Source organism: Pimephales promelas, chromosome 7 (assembly GCF_988280905.1).
Source record: "Pimephales promelas chromosome 7, fPimPro1.hap1.1, whole genome shotgun sequence".
In the NCBI taxonomy this organism is placed as follows: Eukaryota; Metazoa; Chordata; class Actinopteri; order Cypriniformes; family Leuciscidae; genus Pimephales; species Pimephales promelas.
This window is the reverse complement of record NC_142775.1, coordinates 23,830,312-23,850,290: the sequence shown is the minus strand read 5'-3', so window position 1 is coordinate 23,850,290 and position 19,979 is coordinate 23,830,312. Positions and strand designations below refer to the sequence as shown.

Below are 19,979 nucleotides of genomic sequence, written 5' to 3'. Positions count from 1 at the left end.
TGTCATATTTGTGGGTACATTTGTTAATATAGGGTTTACCAGGACCACACACACACTTTATTTTATTTTTTTTGCTGCCCAGAGAAGTCTGGCTCATGCTTGCTGTATTACATTAATGTCCAAGCACAGAAACATGGCTCCAGGGCTTTAAACTGTGAGACAACAAAAAGAGGGAGGAATGTTCTGGAATAACGTCCTTTTAGTGTTCCTTTCATACTGTCCTCTTCCTTTCATTTTTTCACAGGATGACTAGTTATGCAACTACAGAAGCACACTCAGATGTGTGGAATGAAGTGTTGTGCTCTTGTCTTTCTAAATCTTCCTTTCTCTCATGTCTTGACCAGTGCTCCCCCTTGTGGGGAAACGTCATATAATAAAGGCTGTGAGCTGTCAGGTATTGACAGGATGTTCATTGTGATAAAGAATGAAAATAAAAGCCTTTTGTCTGTTAAAAAGCAGCATAATGTCAAAAGTAGTGACATCGCCATATGTTACCTAAAGTTTAGAGTTTTAAATCCATATCATGATGGATTTGACTTTAAATTGTGTCTTTATGCCTATGCAAATAAGACAAGAGATATAACGTGCTCTCTGCAGACTGATGACGGTTCAGTTGTGTGACAGTGTTTTTCAGGACGCAAAAGACTTTGGAATCAGTGGATCCTCAGTTCACCATGAGGAGAAAGATGGAGCAGCTCCGAGAGGAGCTGGAGCTCACAGAGCAACTACGAGAGGTACGAAACAAACTATCACACAGAAGCAAAGTATATAAACTAACTGTATTAGTTAGTTGGTCAGTTAACTTGACTGACTAAAAATGACCCCACAAGATTTTATATTTAAACTAAAAGAGTGTATTTATTACCTAATCTTATTTTGGCAGAGCATTGAGAGCCGACTGAAAGTAGCTCTTCCTGGAGATCTGGGCTCCTCTCTCATGGATGGGGTCGTGCTTTGTCACTTAGTCAATCACATCCAGCCGCGTTCAGTGGCCAGTATCCACGTACCATCCCCTGCAGTGGTGAGTCATCTCTGAATGATCTGCACATTCACACAAACACTGTACACTACCTTTCAAATGTTTGGGGTCCGTAATATATATATTTTTTAAGTTAACATTTTTGAATTCTCTTATTCTACATTTTGTAAAAACGGTAATATTGAGAAATATTATTACAATTTAAGATAACTGTTTTCAATTTTAATATATTTTAAAATGTTTTTATACCTTTGATGGCAAAGCTTAATTACTACAGTGTCCAGCGTCACATCATCCTTCAGAAATCATTATAATATGCTGATTTGATGCTCAATAAACATTACTTATTTTGTTCAGAAATTCTTTGAGTAGAAAGTTCAAAAGAACAGCATGTATATGAAATGGAAATCTTTATTCCATTAATAAATTTATTCCATAAAAAAAATCGTAACGACCCCAAACGTTTGAACAGTAGTGTTTGTTGACTGCAGTCTGTTAACCATTTTTTTTTTTTCTCTTTTTTTTATATCTGCACATGGACACGTTAAACCTTCAGCCCAAGCTCAGCATGGCTAAGTGTCGCAGAAATGTTGAAAACTTTTTGGACGCCTGCAGGAAAATGGGAGTCCCTCAGGTGAATATGTAATTATTTTTTTTGTGAATGCCAAATTAACTAGATCTGTTTTTCAAGGGCCACTGTTTGTACAGGTTTTGCTGTACTAGTCTCTTACAGTATGTACTGTCCTAAATTAAAAGCATTCATTTATTTGTGGTGGTGTGAAATGATTTCTTTTCTCAGTATAAGAAGTCAATCATAGATTAAATATTTTGTTAGTTTTACTGAATGAAAGAAGTAGAATTTATCATACTATTTTTGTCTGTTTCGGTTGCTTATTCGAAATGTGCTATTACTGACAGTTTCTAACAGTTCCAGTCTTTCCCCATTAAAGTAAATAGGAGCTCTTCTGGTATTCATATTTCTAGCTGCTGGTATTACTGAGCTGTTTAAGAGACTGTAGTCTAATTTGTATTTGGTGAAAAATTCACCGCGAATCTGATCCTATACATTTGACAGATTATAACTTGTCTGTCATTGAAGTGGACTATTAAAGGGGATTTCCACTAAATTTCCTGACATATCTAAATCTCTTTCTGGGAAACCTGCCCGAATAGTTCAAATGAGTTTTTGTGAAAATGAACCTGTACACCCAGGGCTTCTTAAAAACAGGTTCTGGTTAAAAAAACATTTTATCACTAGATGACAACTTATTTTGATCAGCCACCCCTAATCTGATTGGTTGAAGCAGCTGAGATTGCCTCAAACTGGCCTATGATCGGTCATGCCTTTAAACGTTTTGGAGTCTTGTGTTTAGCAGCTTCAAAAACATCCTGGACCTTCTCTATTCAGTAGATTTGGGGGAAAACTGATCATAGAACAGCAGTAACAGGCACTTTCTCAGTCACAACCTCATACTAGAGCTGCATCATGCCTTTGTATAAAGATGTTTTCATCATGGCTTTAGGCTTTATCCATTTCCAGAGCTTCATTCCATCCTGTTACTGGTTTTGACCTGCTCTCTGATAAATGATCATGTTTCTTCAAGCTGTGACAGAGAGTGATGAACAGACAATGGAATGGAATAGTGAATTTCTGTGTAAATCGTCCATAAATCCATTATTTCAGTGCAACAATGTGCGTAATGCATTATCCTGAACACAAAACTAGAAGCAATTCGTTTTTGTCCAAATTAGTAACAATGAGCACAACGACCATGTTACTTTGAAACATGGACGAAATGTTTGTTGTTGATCTCTTTTTGTGTGCATGTGTTCCACTTTTTACATTCTTGCTCAAACTGTGCAAACGTTTCTATTGGTTTTGCCGTCCTGCTCTCCAAAAAAGGGTTATTTTACCATATCAGTTGCCTTTCTAGTAGGAACGCAGATGTTTTCTTCATGTCTTTATGGGTTGAGCTTGGTCCAAGCCATTCATAACAGGCTGTTCTGATGAGTGTGCCGTACTGGAACCTTGTAGTTGTCATAGCTTGTGTCTGTAGTAGCAGTAGCTACTTCAAGTCTGCATGGCAGCTAGCTTTGTCAGTTTGTGTTTTTTGTGTTTGCTACCCTTTTACGTGTAGCTGTTAATGTTTAACAGGCTAGTTTATTCTGTTTAGAGATAATGTGGCAAGCCTTGTTTGTTTGGTAACTTCTGGTCTTATATACAGTAGGTTAGGTTTATACAGTATATCATTGTTTTTATTATTAACTTACTAGAGGTGTAGTGTAATTGTTGAGTGACGCACTAGTGTAGCTTGACCTGCTTTGCTCTTTGCTGGCTTTTGCAACTCTCTTGCTTTGTACAGTTTTTAACGCTGTAGCTCAACTTGTGCCTGGCATACTCTCACTACTCACTACTTCACATGCTCTGCTAACCATCATGCTAACTGCATCTATCCCAGCCACAGCTGCCCTCTGAAACAGAGACACTGACTTATAACGTTCAACTCTCTCTCGGAAAACTCTTTTTCAGAAGGCAGTAAGAGGGTCCTTCTCTGGAAATGGTGCCATTTGTGCTTGAAAACTTGAGGATTTTTTCCTACCTTGTTTTACATTTACTTAAGATTTACATTTTTAGTTTTCAACTTTGATAATAATAAAAATGTTTCTTGAGCACCAAATCAGCATATTAGATTGATTTCTGAAGAAAAACAAATGTACTGTGCCACGAATAATATATAAAAGAAAAGCTGAACTATTGAAATTGATGATGCCAATATCTGTGAGCAAATAGAAATACATAAAATACTGTAACTATGTGGTTCAACCACAAAAATATTATGATGTCATTTCTTTAAATAGGTCAGAAAACGTCATTTATGAAGAGGTAAATGAACAGAACACTGTTTAAAACCCAAAACTGTCTTTAGCAGTACACACTAAATCGAGTGAAATGTATCAAACAATGTGATTTAGTCCAGTATCTTCTTGTTAACTAAAGTAAGTCATAGGTACACACATTTTTTTACACATGGCACTGTTTCCTGAGAATGATCCAGAATTCTTACCGTTTATTGAGCTCAAAGCATTTTACCTTTGACCTTTGTCACGGTCTAATCACCTTCCTTATCTTTCTCTGGTGCCGAACGGATGATCTCTCTTCTTCTCATTTGGTTTTATTTTCCCTTTGTTTCTCTCTCTATCTATACTTCATTCTTACCCTATTCTCCTCTTTTCTTCCTCTTCCGGGTTCTTTTTTGTCATCCCCTCTATGTTTTGAATCTCTCTCAGTCCTCTCTCTGTTCGGCTTATGACGTTCTGCAGTGTAACCTGCGTCCACTCTGGGCCGTGGTCGCGGCCTTGGTCATGTTGGAGAGCAGAGGAACAAGGCAGAAGGAAGGAAAGGTGGAGGGTGGCAGGGAGAAAGAGACAGAGGTCAAGAAGCTTATCCCCGAGTCCACTCAGACTCCACCTCCTTCCTGGCAAATATGGGATCTGATTGGCTCAAGTCTGCTGCACGTTTTCTGTCTGGTGATGCTGTTTGTGGCCTACAGCTGGAGTGAATTTAAATAATATGTGTACACTAAAACACACAAATAACACCATTATATCATTCATTGTCTAAGAAAGCACATTGAACGTCTTAAAATGGACACTGCCTGTTTTTTTTTGTTTTTTTTGAAGGAAAATATGTATCCCTGTCAGTTGGAGCTAGGGTGACCACCATCAAACAAACCAAACGTGGGACGATTATAAGTTTGTGTGGGACAATTTGGGACTTGTTATCAACACTAAAACATAACTTAAAGGACATGTATTTTACAATTAAGCCCTGTTTTAAGATCATTTCTGATGAAATAGAATAAATCTGATGAAATTGTTTTTTTTTTTAGACAGGTGCTGCTGTCCCAAGAATTTTCAGTACCTGTGCTAGCAAAAATCTTTATTTTACATGTCATTTAAATTCAACATCACTGAGCCCAAAGGCAGCGGGCATCATGCAGATAACTATTTTAGAAACAGTTCTGACCAAGTCCAACAAAAATCCAACAAAATAAACAATGAACAAATAAAATATAAAACAACATGAAATTAGATAGACAGTCTTATATGTATAGGTAAAAACTATGCTGCAAAAAGAAAAAAGGCAAAAGAACGCATGCACGTTTTCTTAATATGATAATTAAAAATCAATAGACTGATGAAAATGTGGGACATTTCCTCAATATGCAACGTGCGGGACAAGGAGTGAAAATGCTGTGTGGTACAACGCAAAGCGGGATGGGTGGTCACCCTAGTTGAAGCAAATTTTATTTGTAAAAAACGTATATATCTTTACTTGGCTATGGTGAAACCATACATACTGTAACACAAAACATTTTTGTAATACAACATGTGCTCCTTAATACAGGAACTTGATGATTTCATGTTTGAAGAAATATTATTTATTAGTTTGCGAATATAATATTTATAAGTCTTTGCAAAATGCTGAGGAAGCCATCTTTAAACAGACTCTTTGCTAACATGTACGCTAGAGGTGCACTGAGCACTTTAATAAGGAATGACATATGGCCACGTTCTCACTCACTTTCAGTCTCTAAATCTTGTTGCAGAAACACTTAAAAATGAAGGTTCTCTATTGATTCCATGAAGAACCTTTAACATGAACAACCTTTAACTTTTTTTATTCCACAAAATGTTCTTTATGGTGGACAAATGTTCTTTAGATTATATAAAATGTTCATTACACCGAGAAAAAAAAAGGTACTTTTCTAAGAATTGATTTAAAGAACCCAAAATGTTGATCACTGCGAAAACCTCCTTTTGGAACCTTTATTTTTAAGAGTAAAGTTGAATTTTAACAGTCATAACGCTGAACATTTTGCCGGTCCTCTTGTAAAGTTAACATATAAACAATATAAGTGTCATAGTACTAGCATCTGCATGACAAAACAAAAATAAAAGAAACGGATAGGGGGGTTTTGCCTCATGCCAGTCATGCCACCAGCAATGTATCTACAGGAATCAAGGTCTGCTTCAAAGAAACAATTTATAGATGGTAGTATGAGGACACTTGAGTAAGTGAAGGCCCAGATGTCATTAAAGCAAAACGATAGCTTTGCTTTGCACAGAAGTCTTGTATGGTGAGGTTAAAATATTAATCATTAGCATAAGGGCTAATTAATCTGTTGGATGTAAAAAGCAGCAACTTTTGGTTAACAGTGTTTTTTTCAAGTTTGGTGTGTTATTGAAAATTGATTACAGTGTTATTTTATCCACAACACTATCCATAGCATTTTCTCTCTCCTAATGAGAGAGATCCGAATAGGACAAATCGATAATTTCTTTAATTTCCTGTTATTCAGAAAAGCAAAATAACACACAGAGGGAAACTTAATGTATTTTCCAATTAATGTAATATGCATAATTCTACAGAGAGGTGACTAATCCAAACCAAACAATGAGGAATAATGGGCTCTTCATGAAGATTTTCTTTATGCATTCTATCAGTGATCTGTAATAAAGGGCTAAGTCAGGTTTTTAAATTATGAAATATCAGATGAACCCAATTTGTATGAGTTCAATGATTGCCAGTGCAATCTCTGTTGTATGTAATTACCTGCTGTGAAGGTCTGTGCACAGAGTTTCTCTTGATTCTAATTGGATCCTCTGATTCTATTTTAGGTTCTGATATTTATCTCACATAATAGAATGACCTTGTCCATCTCATCACAGATAAAAGGAATCATTTAAAAGAACTTTTTATCAATTGAGCAGTGATGTCACCGAGGCCTCTTGGCATCATTTACTTAAAAATATAAAACACTTTTCTGTATGTTTCATCATCCAGTTTGTCAAAAATAAAAGGCAATACTGACTCTTCAATACTGACTCTAATTTCCCAGTTGTTTGCTCATATCTCAAAAAAGCTACCAAATGCAAATAGTGTTTGTAAAAGGCTTAAACGAGTCTGCATGGGGTGCTCTGACGGATCAGCTGTGTCTGTTTGTCCAGATCTACACTCTTTGACTCGTCTCAGTGTTGAATTATGTGCAGTGCTGCTGCTGCTGCTGCCGCTTATGGACTTTGTAAGGCATTGGTTTTTATGATCCTATATAAAGGAATAAATGTACTGTACAGTTCAGGTTGATTTTCTCAGCTTTGTGGTTGTTTCTTTTAAGACGTTTTTGTCTTGTTAGTGTTCAAACGTTTGGAGTCAGTAATATATTTTTGTTTTTTGAAAAGAATGAATGAATTCAGCAAGGGCTCAGTGTATTGAGTTACAGTAAAGAATTTTAAATGTAACAAAAGATTTGTATTTCAAATCAATTCTTTTTCAGATAAATGCTATTTTTTGGTCAAAGAATCCTGAAAAAAAATGTATTTCCAATTTCCACAAAAATATAAAGCGGTTTGTGTAACATTGAAAAAAATAAGAAATATTTCTTGAGCAGCAAATCAACATATTAGATTGATTTCTGCTGAAAATTCAGGTTTGCCATCACAGGAATAAATTACATTTAAAGAGAAAAAAAGTTATTTTATTTGTAAAAAATAGTTCACAATATTACTGTTAATGTAGCCTTGTTGCACAGAAGAGACTTCTTTCAAAACATACTGTAAGAAAAAAAACTGTTTTGACCCCAAATCTTTAAACAGCACAGTATGTGTGTTTAGGCTTTGAGATTCAAATATTATATGAGAGAGAATTTTTGATTGTTTGAATAACTGATATCATACTGGGCATCACTGCTAAATGAGGTGAGTCTTAATGAGTTTAATTAACTGCACTTAGTACAGAGTGCATTCAGCTTTTTTGTCATTTTATTTCTCTTCATGGTTTTTCAGTCAAATTTACAGTTGTTGTGATTACTAGGATTACTCTTGATAACAATTAAATGTTTTGAGCTGAGTGTAAATGTAAAAATAATTAAAATAAAGATAATTTGTTTTAGAACATTACATGTCTTGAGATTCTCATGCCTGAAAATGTCCTTAACTTATATAACTGTGGGGACCCTGTCTCTTTCCTCTGACTAAGCACTTCATTTGTCCTCTTTGTGAATCTCTCTCTCCAGGATAAATTATGTCTGCCACATCATATTCTGGAGGAGAAGGGGCTGATCAAAGTTGGCATTACTGTCCAAGCTTTGCTGGATGAGACTTCCAACAACCAGACACTCTTCTCATGAGTCACACACACAAACACGCACTATTCCCTGTGGATGGACCTCTACCACCAGATGATCTTTGAGAAATTTCCTGAACACTGTCCATTTATTCTTATTATCGTAGCTGATCCTCAACTGCAGGTATTTGCTCATGTTTTTCTAACTTTCTTTACTTTTTTATTTAGTACTGTTATGTGATCACTGTTGCCCAGGCCATAGACTTGTATGCAAAAGTAGCTAAAAAAACTAGCTTAAGATATGAAATTCATTTATTTAATATACATGCAGTATTTATTAAGCAGCTAGTTGAGAGATGCACAATTCCCCATTCCCCATATATATATTAGCATAAGTGAACACACCATTCTAAAGTTGCCTAAAAAGATGAATAAAAAATCATCTTTTATGGGGTACTTTCCATAAGATCATCTCTTCAGTGCAAATCAAACGAGCTATTAGGCTAACTGAAATAAAACCATGCCAATCTCTAGGTAAAGGGTGTGTGATGATGTGGGGCTATTTTAATTCCGAAGGCCAAGGGAACTTTATCAGGATGCATAATATCCTGTATCCATGAAATAACTGGCCTTTAAAAATTAAATAAAAGCCTCTATGGGAATTTAACATAGGGGTGTCCTGACTTATTGACTGACTGTATTTTAAGGAAGAACATTTATGGTTTTACGATACATTATTTATTCACAAAGAAAATTGGTGTCCTTAAAAGTTGGATTTTTTTTCTCATTTTTTTTTTTTTAATTAAGCCATTAAGATCAATTTCCAAAAGATGATTTTGTATTCCTCTTTTTAGTCAACTTTAGCATGGGTGTGTTCACTTATGCTAAGCACTATATATATATATATATATATATATATATATATATTGTGTGTGTGTGTGTGTTTGTGTGTGGGTGTGTTTGTTTAGATTATGTTGTATCTGTGTTGGGCCTTTAGTGATCTAGATTGAAAACACTCGTCCTCCCAGTTTGAATATTGATTCGTTTTAAATAGTTTTTTCTCGATTGCAAACACACAGTCAATTCAACAATTCTCACAACTATAAAGACCATCTCAAAACTACAACTTCTCAAAACTACACATCAAGTACACACCAACCATTCTTAAACTTCCAGGCCAAAATCTAATTTTAGTCAAAATATCCTCTTTTTTTAGAATCAAACTTACTCTGCTTATACTTTCCAAGATTACTTTCCTGCCCAGAGAACAGCAGTGAGATCAATTCACAACACTGTAACAAAAACCTCTGGGCAATAATATATTCGCTGGTACAGTAAAATACAACAAAGAACTTTAGGAAGAAAATATTTCCATTACACTAAAGTGATCTTACAGTAGATGAAAAGCACCAAATACCAAAGAACTGAACAGGAACCTAGTATGCATTGCAACACATTACTGTATGCTCTCAATTACCATTGCATCCTCTGCACTTTCGGTCAAATGTCATTATATTATACAGTACTGTGTACAGCAGTTTCTTGGTCTTCTGACAAAATACCTCCTCTACCTCCATCAGACAGTCTTCTCTCAGTTCTGCAAAAAATATAGTACAATATAGTAACAAATTAATTTGACAATCACAAGGTTGAGGGTGTACAACATGTGCTATATTTTACTGTACATGAATTAGAATAGTGAAAGTACCGTTATTATTCTCTGTAGTATAAAACCCCTTTTGATAATTCGTTCAGCTCTTTCTCCAGTGTTAGGGTCTTTTCTAAAGCACAATCACCTGTGCTCCTATTTATATCGTGCGATTTGTCATCAGTTTTGCTAAACTTCATGTTCACTCATGGATTACATGCTATTTGAGTTCACATTGTGACACTTAAGTTAATTATATTATGTGTTTGTTTTATGAATGAGAACGTGGTTAAAGCGGGTGTAAAATGAGAAAATTGGAATGTGAAACAAGGTGGGATGTGTTAAATGGTTTGAGAAATGTGTTTGTTTTGAGAACTGAATGAATGATTTGGGAAATTGACAAATGAATCAGTTATAGTGTGTTGGCAATCAAGAAAAACCATAAACCACTTTTGACTTGTTTTTTTGGGAGCCATTGATGTTTGTCTCAGGGGAAGTGTGGCTTTTTATACTGTCTCTGCTCTGCTTACTTGTCAGTCAGGTATTATATCACTAAAAGAAAATGTCCGAGTGTGTTTACAGTAGAACGCAACATACCTTTCTTTCTTTGTGTATTTGCATTTGATATCTTCAGGAGAGTGTTTCTTTTGTGAGAGTGACAGAACGGGAGCACATGTTTGCACTTTTTGTATGTTAAGTTGTTTGTGGGTCTAAGGACATTATTATTTTTCTTTTCTTTTTTACTTTGTTCTACTTGTGCGTATTTGCTTAGGGAAAGTCTGATGTCCAAAGCTTCATCTCCTCATAGATTCAGCCATGAAACAGACCAAAATATTTAAAGCTGGAATCTCACTGGAGATTATTTGACAGTTGCCAAAATTATTTTCTTATTAAACTGATTTAGAAACACAATGGTTTTATACAGTTCTTTTCAATTATTTTTAAAATAAGACTTTTGTATTTGTAGAAGGATTTGTAATGTGATGTGATGTGGTGTGTGAATGTGAAAAATGTACAGAACATTTATATTTGATGTGCTTATTTTATTAAGAATATATTTGGGTATTTTACTTACATTTAAATGTACTTTTATTAATGTGAACTGACAGGGCAATAAAACAGCTTTATTATGATTCAATCTCTTATATGAAAGCAATTATAACACTTCCATATACAATATAATTTCAGAGACTTATTCATGCGAATAATTAAAACTAAAATACATTCACAAGGATTATCCCTTTAATTGGCAACAGAAACTGACAAGTTTAAACTAATTTCAAAACGTATTCACATTCGTATACTGTAATTAGTAACAAAACATCTACCCAGAAGTTTAAACACCAAAAAAAGGGGGGTATCCTAATGGTATTCTTCATACTGTCATAATGTGATTAATAGAAATATGGATTAGAAAGTGTAATTTTAGAGACATTTGAAAGGGAGAGCACTTAGATTTTGGTGTTTGGTGGTAGTTTTACAAGAGGCAAGCCTTAAACATTTGTATTTATTTTAAAATCAAGTATAGATTAGACAATAGTTCTATCTTATACACATTTTCACTGCTGTATCTTTTGATAAATTCTGTCCTTAGTTTAGATTCATTAAAGAACGATTTCCAAATCTCTGCTGCAGTGGGCAAGTTGTGCATCATTACTGTACTATCAACATTCCCCACCAAACGTAGTGAAACTACTTTACACACTAGATTTTAATGAAGATTTGATTTTGAAATGACAGTATTTTGCACTTTATGTATTTGGGACTGTCTTTTTTTGGCAACTGGCAAATGGTATTATGCGGGGTATTTATATTACAGTATTTGGAGGAACTATGTTAGCTGATCAGGTGACTAATGTCTTTTGATAAATCATCTTAAACTGCTGAATCTTATGTTGGGATTTTTTTTTGTCATCTTCAATGTATTGTAAAGAGAAAAGTCTTGTACAACATTTTTGTACTTCAATTTTTATAAATAGGACTTATTTTTCCATGTCTTTTCAGTGTTTGGGATTTTACCCCTTTGTAATTCTGTGAACTTTAAGGTGCATGTACAGTAATGTTTTTGGGAAAAGCATGCATATCATTCCACCTTTTGCCTTAACCTCTGTAAATATGGTTTATTTGTACCAACTTCTACCAGTAAAAACTTTCACCTTCAAAGACTAGTTTGTTTCTTAAATAACTAGGATACAGTAGACATGACATAATGGTGATTAATTTGCTAAACCACATTAATCAGATGTCTGAGACATTTAGCCTGCTTTACGTGTGAAATGAGGACATGTAGAATAATTCTGCGCAATGGATTCATTTGCAGAATTTATGTAATACTTAATTCAAATAATTGACTGCAGAACAACAAATACAAAACCACAACCAAATGCATTTATTTAAGGAAATCTCTCTACAGTTAAACATCACCCTGTTAATTATGCATATGAAAAAACAAAGGGTTGCATTGTAGTTTGAGAGATGGTGAACCAGTCAAGACGTGGTTCCGATGCAATTTCCCGGTGAGTAGATTTTCGGTTTTGTAATGATCTGGAAGGCACAAGAGCTGGCTGCCATAATCATGTTGCTTAGCTTCAGGCATTCAGATATTTGGCATGATGCTTGATGTGGTCGTTGATGAAGGAGAAGATGAAATAGTAACTGTGATCATAACCCTGACAGAGCAAAAGAAAAACAAGATTGAACAGAAGAGAGCAGATTTTGTCTTAAAATGTATACGGTGACATCTAATTCTGAGAGTTGATTCAGTTGCACTGATGGAGAATTCATTTAAAATGTAAAAAGTCAGTGTTATTATTGAGGTTTATTTCAAGTTCAAAGACCTGTTCTACCACCATGAAAATGCTTTATTATATTATTTATCAGCATACAGTAATAATTCCAGTGAAAAAACTCAAATGAATTCTAGCATTTTTACAGTTCTTGGTATGTGTCCATTTTGGCGTGTGGCTATCAAAGCACAGATACTGGGTAATCAATTAGATTTCCAAACCTGTCCTTCCTCTCATTCATCACAGTGGGTTCAGTACTGACCTGCTGAAGGCGGAAAACTACGGGAATTTTCTTCTTGGAACAGGCAGCGATCAGATTGTCAGGAAGAAGCTGACTGGAAGACAAGAACTGGTCATCACGGCCTTGATCAATCAGAATATCAAGCTCAGGACCGGAATATGATTCAGCCAATACTGTAGCGTCATACAGCTGTGGAAATGACAGAGGAAGACAAATAAAGCAATGTTGTACTTGTACAATGCAGTGTGCCAAGGTAAAAAAAAAATATTATTTTTCAGAAAATTACTTTTTTTTTTAATCTAAAAATGCAGCCTTAGTGAGCATGATACTTATTTCCAAAACACTAAAAAAATATCTTACCAACCACAAATTCTGAAGTGTAGAGTACACACTTAGTGTATGATTATCTCTTACCTCCCAGGTGGACTTGTCAGGTCCAAGATAGCCAGAGAAAGCTTTCTGTCCCCATGCACATTGTATGGGGTTACAGATGGGTGCAAATGCTGACACTGACTGAAACAGGCAAATGCACAAGAAAAAAAATGATATAGACTATCTGAACTTCAAATAACTAAATGATGAAGCAGTTCAAGTAATATGAAATATGCCTTGTATTTCCCAGGATTCTTAAGCGCACAAACGAGAGCTCCATGGCCCCCCATGGAGTGACCAGAGATGGACATTTTCTCCGGATCAGCAGGGAAGTTCGAATTAATCAGTCGTGGGAGCTGAGAACAAGAGAAATGTGATGAAGATGATGAGTGCATTATCCAATCTTTAATTGTGACAGTCATCAGAGTATAAAACAGAGCTAAAGTAAACACCTCTTCGGTGACATACGAGTACATGCGGTAGTTGTTTTTCCAGGGCTCCTGGGTGGCATTGACGTAGAATCCTGCACCTGTCCCGAAGTCCCAGCTCTCTTCCTCTCCTTCAATGTTGCAGCCACCTGACGAGAGCAGAATCATCTCATTTTCTGACCATGGGCTTATGTGTAAATGAGGAAATTTTAGTGTCTGTAGACTTGAATATTTCTGTTTTAACTGGATTTTTTCCAAGCAGTGGATTGACGGTCTGGTGAGAAAATCTAAAGCCTCACCTAAACTAGGAAGTCACAATGCTATTTGATCCTAAGGAGATACTCTTTTTATCTAAATGTTTCAGTAATGTTCTGCCTCACAATGCACCCGTTTCCATAATTAACATGTCCGTGTCTCTCAAGGATTTGGCCGGGGCAGAAATCATAATTATAGGGTGTAATGTCTCCCGAGATGGACAAGCAAGACTTGAAACTGTAGTGGTGGTGTTTAACAAACGTTGAGATGTTTACGTGGACTGGTGTCTGGAGCTACAATGATGATCCCATGTTCAGAAGCTGCCTGCTGGCTCCCTGCTTTAGTGATGAAGTTTTGCTCTGTGCATGTCAAACCTAGAAAAAACAGTGTATGGTTAAATACATTTTAGGTAGCCTACATGCTACGTATTACAATTATTGTTGGCTCTTTGACTGATTTGTTCCTCTTAAATGTAAACGTACTTAAAGGCACCAATATAGTATACTTTAGTATGCACTATGACCTATGAATGAATTTAAGTACCTGAAAGCCAATAAAACACTGGGCATTTGGAGCTCTCGGCCTTGGGAGGAAGGTAAATGGCGAACTTCATTTTACATTTTAACTCAGAGCTGGAAATAGAGTTGATGTTAAGATCAAGGTAAGTTATGTTTTATTCCGTGGTTTTGATGAAAACTACAGTCTCTCACCTGTCATGCTCGAACACTTTCTGATATCCATCACAGCACTTATTAGAAGAAACTTGCGTCAGTGCCATTGCGCCGTTTAGGTTACTGGGTTAAGAAAAATCAAAGTTCGAGTTATGAAAGATCACATTACAGACTTACTTTGCACTCGCATGCAAACATATACACAAACTACTTCATTATATGACTTCCATACGTAAAGGGTGAAATACAAATATCATGTATCTGGACAACATTTGAAGCTTAGCTTCAATAACAGTAAATTCATGTTCAACGCTACAGACTCATGGAGTCTGCGCATGCGCACTGAAGTAACTGGCCTGCCAAACTCGCAGCACTTACTGCTAACGGGATCTGCAGAAAACGACGCAAAGAAGCGACCCCGGTACGCTTAAAAGAATGCCAAAGCGTACGCTGAAAAAATGTAAGTTTCATCAAAATGTAAGTCCTCTTCATGCATGATAATGGCCTGGATATTATTTTGTAGCACTTACCTCTGCAGCTAAAGGATTCCAGAGTTCAGTGTGTCTGTGACGTCAGGGTTTAGCGTAGGACGTAAAATCACGCCCCCTTACGTTTTTGGTCTGTCCTTCTACGGTTTGGTCATACAGGGGCGCTCGAGAGATATGTTTGTTTAATGTCATTCCTTCCTTCTTTGTGCGCCCAAGAAGTTTTTTTTTTTTTTTTTTTTTGGTCCACAACAAGTAAGAATGAATTAATAGGCCTAAAAGTCGGATTTTACTGATCAATATTTTGACAATTGATCTAGAAATGTAAGTTAAAGTATTAAGTAAACATGATAATTCATCAGTGTTTATATTAATGTATACTTATGGTCTGATAGTGTAAATAATGTGAACACTTACATTGAAAGCTTACTGGATATGTTTGTGCCTTGTTAATGATATAATGCAAAGTAATAACTTCTCATGATGTAGGCTATTAGTCAAGATTAAATTAGGACTTGATAGTTGTGTTGTACTGGGAAGCATATTAACGAGTGGATTTTAACTGTTACATCAGTTAACGTTTGTGTGTGTGTGTGTGTGTGTGTGTGTGTGTGTGTGTGTGTGTGTGTGTGTGTGTGTGTGTGTGTGTGTGTGTGTGCGTGTGTCTCTACTAAAATCGTAATTTTTCCTTCCAATGAAATCAAATTATTTGTCACTATAATTTCATAGCCGTCGCTTATCCTTATAGACCATTGATTAACTTTATTCTTTTTGTGTCCTTCAGCCGATTTCTGTTTGTAAGCTGCCATCATTTACAAACACTCGGCATGATTCAGTGCCTGCTTCCACTGCACTGCATGCATAAATGTGATAAGGATGAAATGACAGGCTCCATGGAAACGTGTTACCTTAAGCATCTCAAACCAATAGAACCATGTTCTTTCTAAAAACGAAATAAACTGTAATGACCACATACAGCGAAAATACATTAGTGTCCCCTGTTAAAGTCAAATTGTAGGCTGTCCAGACAATTACCAGAGCATGGAACGGAATGCTTACTTCATTTAACTGCAGAAACACAGTGTACTGAAGAACAGGAAGAACACAATCAGTCTCTCTCCATCAGCCAACTGTAAAGGCATTTACCTTCAACATTTTTTTATAGGTTTCCTAATAAACCTCCAAAAGTCTTTTGCCTTATCTGGTCACAGCATTAATCCATTAAACAATTATAATCACCGATCCACCCAGTACTAATGTTTCCAAATTATTCTGTACTGGTGTACTACCTCATATATTATAAACTATTCTATGCTATGCAATAATTTTTTTTATTTTTTTTTTTAAATGTGTATAAATAATGTGAGTTGTACAGTCAGTTTGACACTGAAAATTCCAAAAAGACAAAGTGCACTTATTGAACAGACAGAGCGCAATAACTCAACTGCCAAGCTTTCCTCTGATGCTGGATGACAAAATATCGTCTCGCTTATGGATGTAACCCTCGTTCCGTGAGTAGGGAACAGAGATATTACGTTGTGACTACAAAGTGGGGTTTCGCTTAGAAAGCCTATCAACTTTGAGTATTACAAAACGAGTCAAAGGCAAATAAATGCCATCTGCGGATTTTGCATAGCGTAACTCCACCCCACCTCGTAGGTATATAAGGAAGTACACTGGCAACATGGAGTTATTTTACTTACTGAGGAGCCAAGACTGAACTACTACTGTACAGCGAAAGGGGCAGGGAGACATACGTAACGTTACAGCCATAACCGAGATGTTCCGTTTTGTAGTCAATACGAGTTATGCAGTGACAACGAAATGGGGTTCCCAGTCTAATCACGCCAGTCGGCTGTCTTCCAGTGCTCTGCGTAAGTCTGAGCTCCCTGTCGTGAGACTAGCATGGTCGAAGGACTTCTACTTAACAACGGAAAGCCAACCTCTTGCGATAACAATATATATCACAATATAAAAATTACAATGCAACCATTTCAGAACAGATCATAAGGAAAGCCAAACTGCTAAACTTTTTTTAAGAAACATAGATAGTTTTGAGAACATGTATTATGTAAAACATAAATAATTTAACATAATGTTGCAGATAAATAAAATTCAAATACACTAGCTGCAGAGACTTTAACAAAAAACGCTTAAATATTTAGTGCATTCCTGTTTCACACAAGGTTCCCTTTTGGGACCTCTCAGTGGTTTTAACTACCCTGCACTACTACTACTCTTGGTTGCATTGGCCTCCAAGAGGTTAGGGGACCTGCACGCATTTTCCGTTGACGAAGCGTGCCTGGAATTCAGGCCGGCCTATTCTTACGTGTTCCTGAGATATGTGCCCTAGGGACCCACCTCTCCCTTTCGAGATCAGGTGGTGAACCTATTAGCATTGCCCCGCTCTGTCCAGTACGCCCCCTCCGTGCTTAGACAGAATTCAGTGTTTCAGGACCTCTGATCAGCTGATTGTCTGTTATGATGGGGAGCTGAAGGGAAAGGCCATACCAGCAGCAAGGTCGACCGTTTCCCCCTTGTGTGAAGGTCCCCTCGAAGTGTGGCTTTCTCTTGAGCTCTAGCGCATGGCGCCTCGCTAAGAGACATCTGCAGAGTTGCAGGGGGACACCCAACACATTCGCCAGATTCTATAATCTCCGAGTGGAGCTAGTGTCCTCACGTACTCGCTTCAACCAGGCGGTACTTGGATCTGCTCAGGTGTCTTTGCTTGCTCGCCATTCCACTCATTCTTCTGGGAAGGTAGTTCAGAAGAAACACCAGAGCGGGGCACGGGAAAGTGGGGACTCCAACCTTGTGAACGAAGGCGAGTCTCGACCTTAACACCGAGACGGTCATATTCCCGCAATGGGAACATGACTTATCCACAAGAGCTGCCTCAGAGTGCTGTAAGCCCAAACACGTGAACAACTCTGGTGATCGTCAGATGGGGACAGAGCCCTACCGCACCCAGAAACGCATGGATGGAATGGCATCTTGAAAAAGACGCAAACGCACCCGTGTTGCTCTTAGAAATGGGACCCGTCACAAGTGCCGGAGCACACAGGGAATGACCGCGGTGAAACTGAATTCAGCAAACGGAAACATTGAAGCACTCACTTTTCCAGCCTCAACCAGCCGTCAACACACACAAACACAGAAATGTGTTTGCTGTAAAAATCAGCAGTTGAGAGCTCAAAGCTTGAGACCACCACTGCACTGCACTGTAGAAACCACCAGCACCGGGAGAGTCTTTCCAGAAGAACACCGACACACTCGCTCATTGAAAACAACAGCACTCAGAGACATCAAACACGATCGGCTCCGAAGTGATAGACGTTGAACGTTGTGAACGACTGAAAGGGAACACATAATACACCTTATGATATCTTTAAGTAGCCAGAACAAAGCCCAGATCACAAAGCCCAGCATCTCTGATTGTCTTCAGCTATATGAACATCAACCTATTTATGTGCCTAGACCGTATTATTGGTAATAGCAAAGTGTCACACTTGCCTATGTGTGAAAAATACATGTGAACTGAATGGTTGATCCCATCAGGGAGATGAAGCTATCAACAGCTTTTGAAAAAAGAAGCCACAAAGGTCAGGCATCCATAGTCAAAAGGAAGCAGACATTAAGCTCTTGAAATCATCAATTCAGTCGGTGAAAAGCTCAACTGAGCTGAGTTTTACTGCCAATTTCTGGCTGTATCCGAGCCGCATCTAAGATCATTTCATACTACCTGTCAGTCTAAAAGCAATTTAACACAAGGTAAGAAAAGGACAGGGGATAGAAAAAGAAGGTAGAAGATAAAAAAAAGCAGAGGGGTTTTGTTTGTATATGGCCATAACATATGGTGATATTGGCATTTTAATTTCAGAAATCTTTTTTGCCTGTTACCTTGATTCGGTCCTGCTCTCTGTTAATGAGTGTCCCATGTATCACGGAGGTGATTCATTAATAGGATTACAGGCGTGATGTGACATATGTGAATAATTTAGCATCAGCTCAAAAGAGGGTTTAGGAGAATCCCAGAAAATTCATGAAAGGAGTGTCAAGCAGGGTTCATTCTTTACTCGTGCCTCTTATGGCAGCTTTCTCTCTCTCTTTTTCCACACTCTCGTTTTTGAGCAAATGTGACAGTTGCCATTTCATGCTTAAAGTTCAAAGAACTTTGAATTGCTGCCTGACTTCCCGATCTCTCTCTATCTCTATCTCTCTCTCACCCTCAAATATAACACTAGCCCTGGAGGATTGATAGTCATATTCTAGGTGGGCGTAGTAGTTAGTTCTGGGTTGGTTGAAGCCCTCCAGCATGAAGACTAAACTGTTTACAAAGCATTCTTTAATTGAATTAAATAACTGTGTACATGTGTGTGTCTGTGTGTAGGTGTGTGTGCATGTTTTTTGGCCCAGTAAATGACATGAATGTATTAAAAAATTCACCTTAAGGTTATTTCATTTTGAAAGAAAATGCCTTCTGTTTCCCAGCAGCCGCTGCTGCACCTTGCTGATTAGGAATCGCACAGGTGCCAGTCATATCATAAAAGCCTTCCTGACACAACCCACACGTAGATTATGACACACACAGTCCAGTCATACACAGATACTGAATGAAATATATACTGTATATATTTACAGACATGGTGTGAATATTGTATCTTCGGTTCCAAAGGTGGTTTGGTTATCACAATCCAAATATCCTGGAATCACAAACTAAATCATGGATAGCCTACATCACCACTCTTATTTTATCAAAATATCTCAGCCAATATTGGGAGCCTTTTAGTCAAAAAGGTTAAGAAACGCTATGAGAAACCCCAAATTATATATTATTATAGAATGATATACCTACAGTAAATTGATAAAATCTTATATATTGTATATTGAAATGTACTCGAGCATTATTTCATTATTTTGCTTAATATTGAAAACAACAATCAGTTTTCCACATCAAAACACAATTTTTTCCTGTATTTGATTAACCA

General features: G+C 36.9%; 2 protein-coding genes across 12 annotated transcripts in view; one reads left to right on the top strand and one right to left on the bottom strand.

The window, feature by feature from the left end:
* The window catches only part of lrch1 (leucine-rich repeats and calponin homology (CH) domain containing 1), a 47,226-nt gene extending 35,310 nt beyond the window's left edge, over nucleotides 1–11,916 (top strand). For 7 of the 9 annotated variants that reach the window (XM_039655818.2, XM_039655815.2, XM_039655814.2 and 4 more), the window contains 4 exons: nucleotides 625–734; nucleotides 884–1,021; nucleotides 1,536–1,613; nucleotides 4,268–7,135. In XM_039655818.2, the coding sequence (XP_039511752.2) occupies nucleotides 625–734; nucleotides 884–1,021; nucleotides 1,536–1,613; nucleotides 4,268–4,549 (608 nt within the window). In that variant the 3' untranslated portion in view covers nucleotides 4,550–7,135. Of the gene's footprint in view, nucleotides 1–624; nucleotides 735–883; nucleotides 1,022–1,535; nucleotides 1,614–4,267; nucleotides 7,136–8,055 lie in introns of those variants that run through there. The other 2 variants (XM_039655820.2, XM_039655821.2) reach the window with 1 other exon arrangement.
* A 203-nt stretch (nucleotides 11,917–12,119) lies between these two features.
* On the bottom strand, nucleotides 12,120–15,160 carry esd (esterase D/formylglutathione hydrolase). 3 transcript variants are annotated; one of them, XM_039655811.2, is made up of 9 exons: nucleotides 15,037–15,160; nucleotides 14,546–14,629; nucleotides 14,379–14,467; nucleotides 14,111–14,209; nucleotides 13,605–13,729; nucleotides 13,389–13,508; nucleotides 13,195–13,293; nucleotides 12,802–12,969; nucleotides 12,120–12,422 (listed from the first exon to the last, which is right to left on the bottom strand). In XM_039655811.2, exons 2-9 carry the CDS (start codon nucleotides 14,611–14,613, stop codon nucleotides 12,342–12,344), a joined length of 849 nt encoding a protein of 282 aa, XP_039511745.1. In that variant the 5' UTR covers nucleotides 14,614–14,629; nucleotides 15,037–15,160; the 3' UTR covers nucleotides 12,120–12,341. The 3 variants fall into 3 exon arrangements, with proteins under 3 accessions (XP_039511745.1, XP_039511746.1, XP_088989356.1); XM_039655812.2 differs by lacking the exon at nucleotides 15,037–15,160 and adding an exon at nucleotides 14,885–15,011; XM_089133230.1 differs by lacking the exon at nucleotides 15,037–15,160 and adding an exon at nucleotides 14,739–14,819.
* Nucleotides 15,161–19,979: the final 4,819 nt, after the last annotated feature.

Excerpts from the sequence above, each read along its gene's own strand:
- esd (XM_039655811.2), bottom strand. The coding sequence starts at position 14,613 with ATGGCACTGACGCAAGTTTCTTCTAATAAGTGCTGTGATGGATATCAG. Across the intron at positions 13,730-14,110 it reads AGCTCCAGACACCAGTCCAC|GTGGCTGCAACATTGAAGGA; the intron begins GTAAACATCTCA and ends TGCTCTCGTCAG. Across the intron at positions 13,294-13,388 it reads AGAATCCTGGGAAATACAAG|TCAGTGTCAGCATTTGCACC; the intron begins GCATATTTCATA and ends TGCCTGTTTCAG.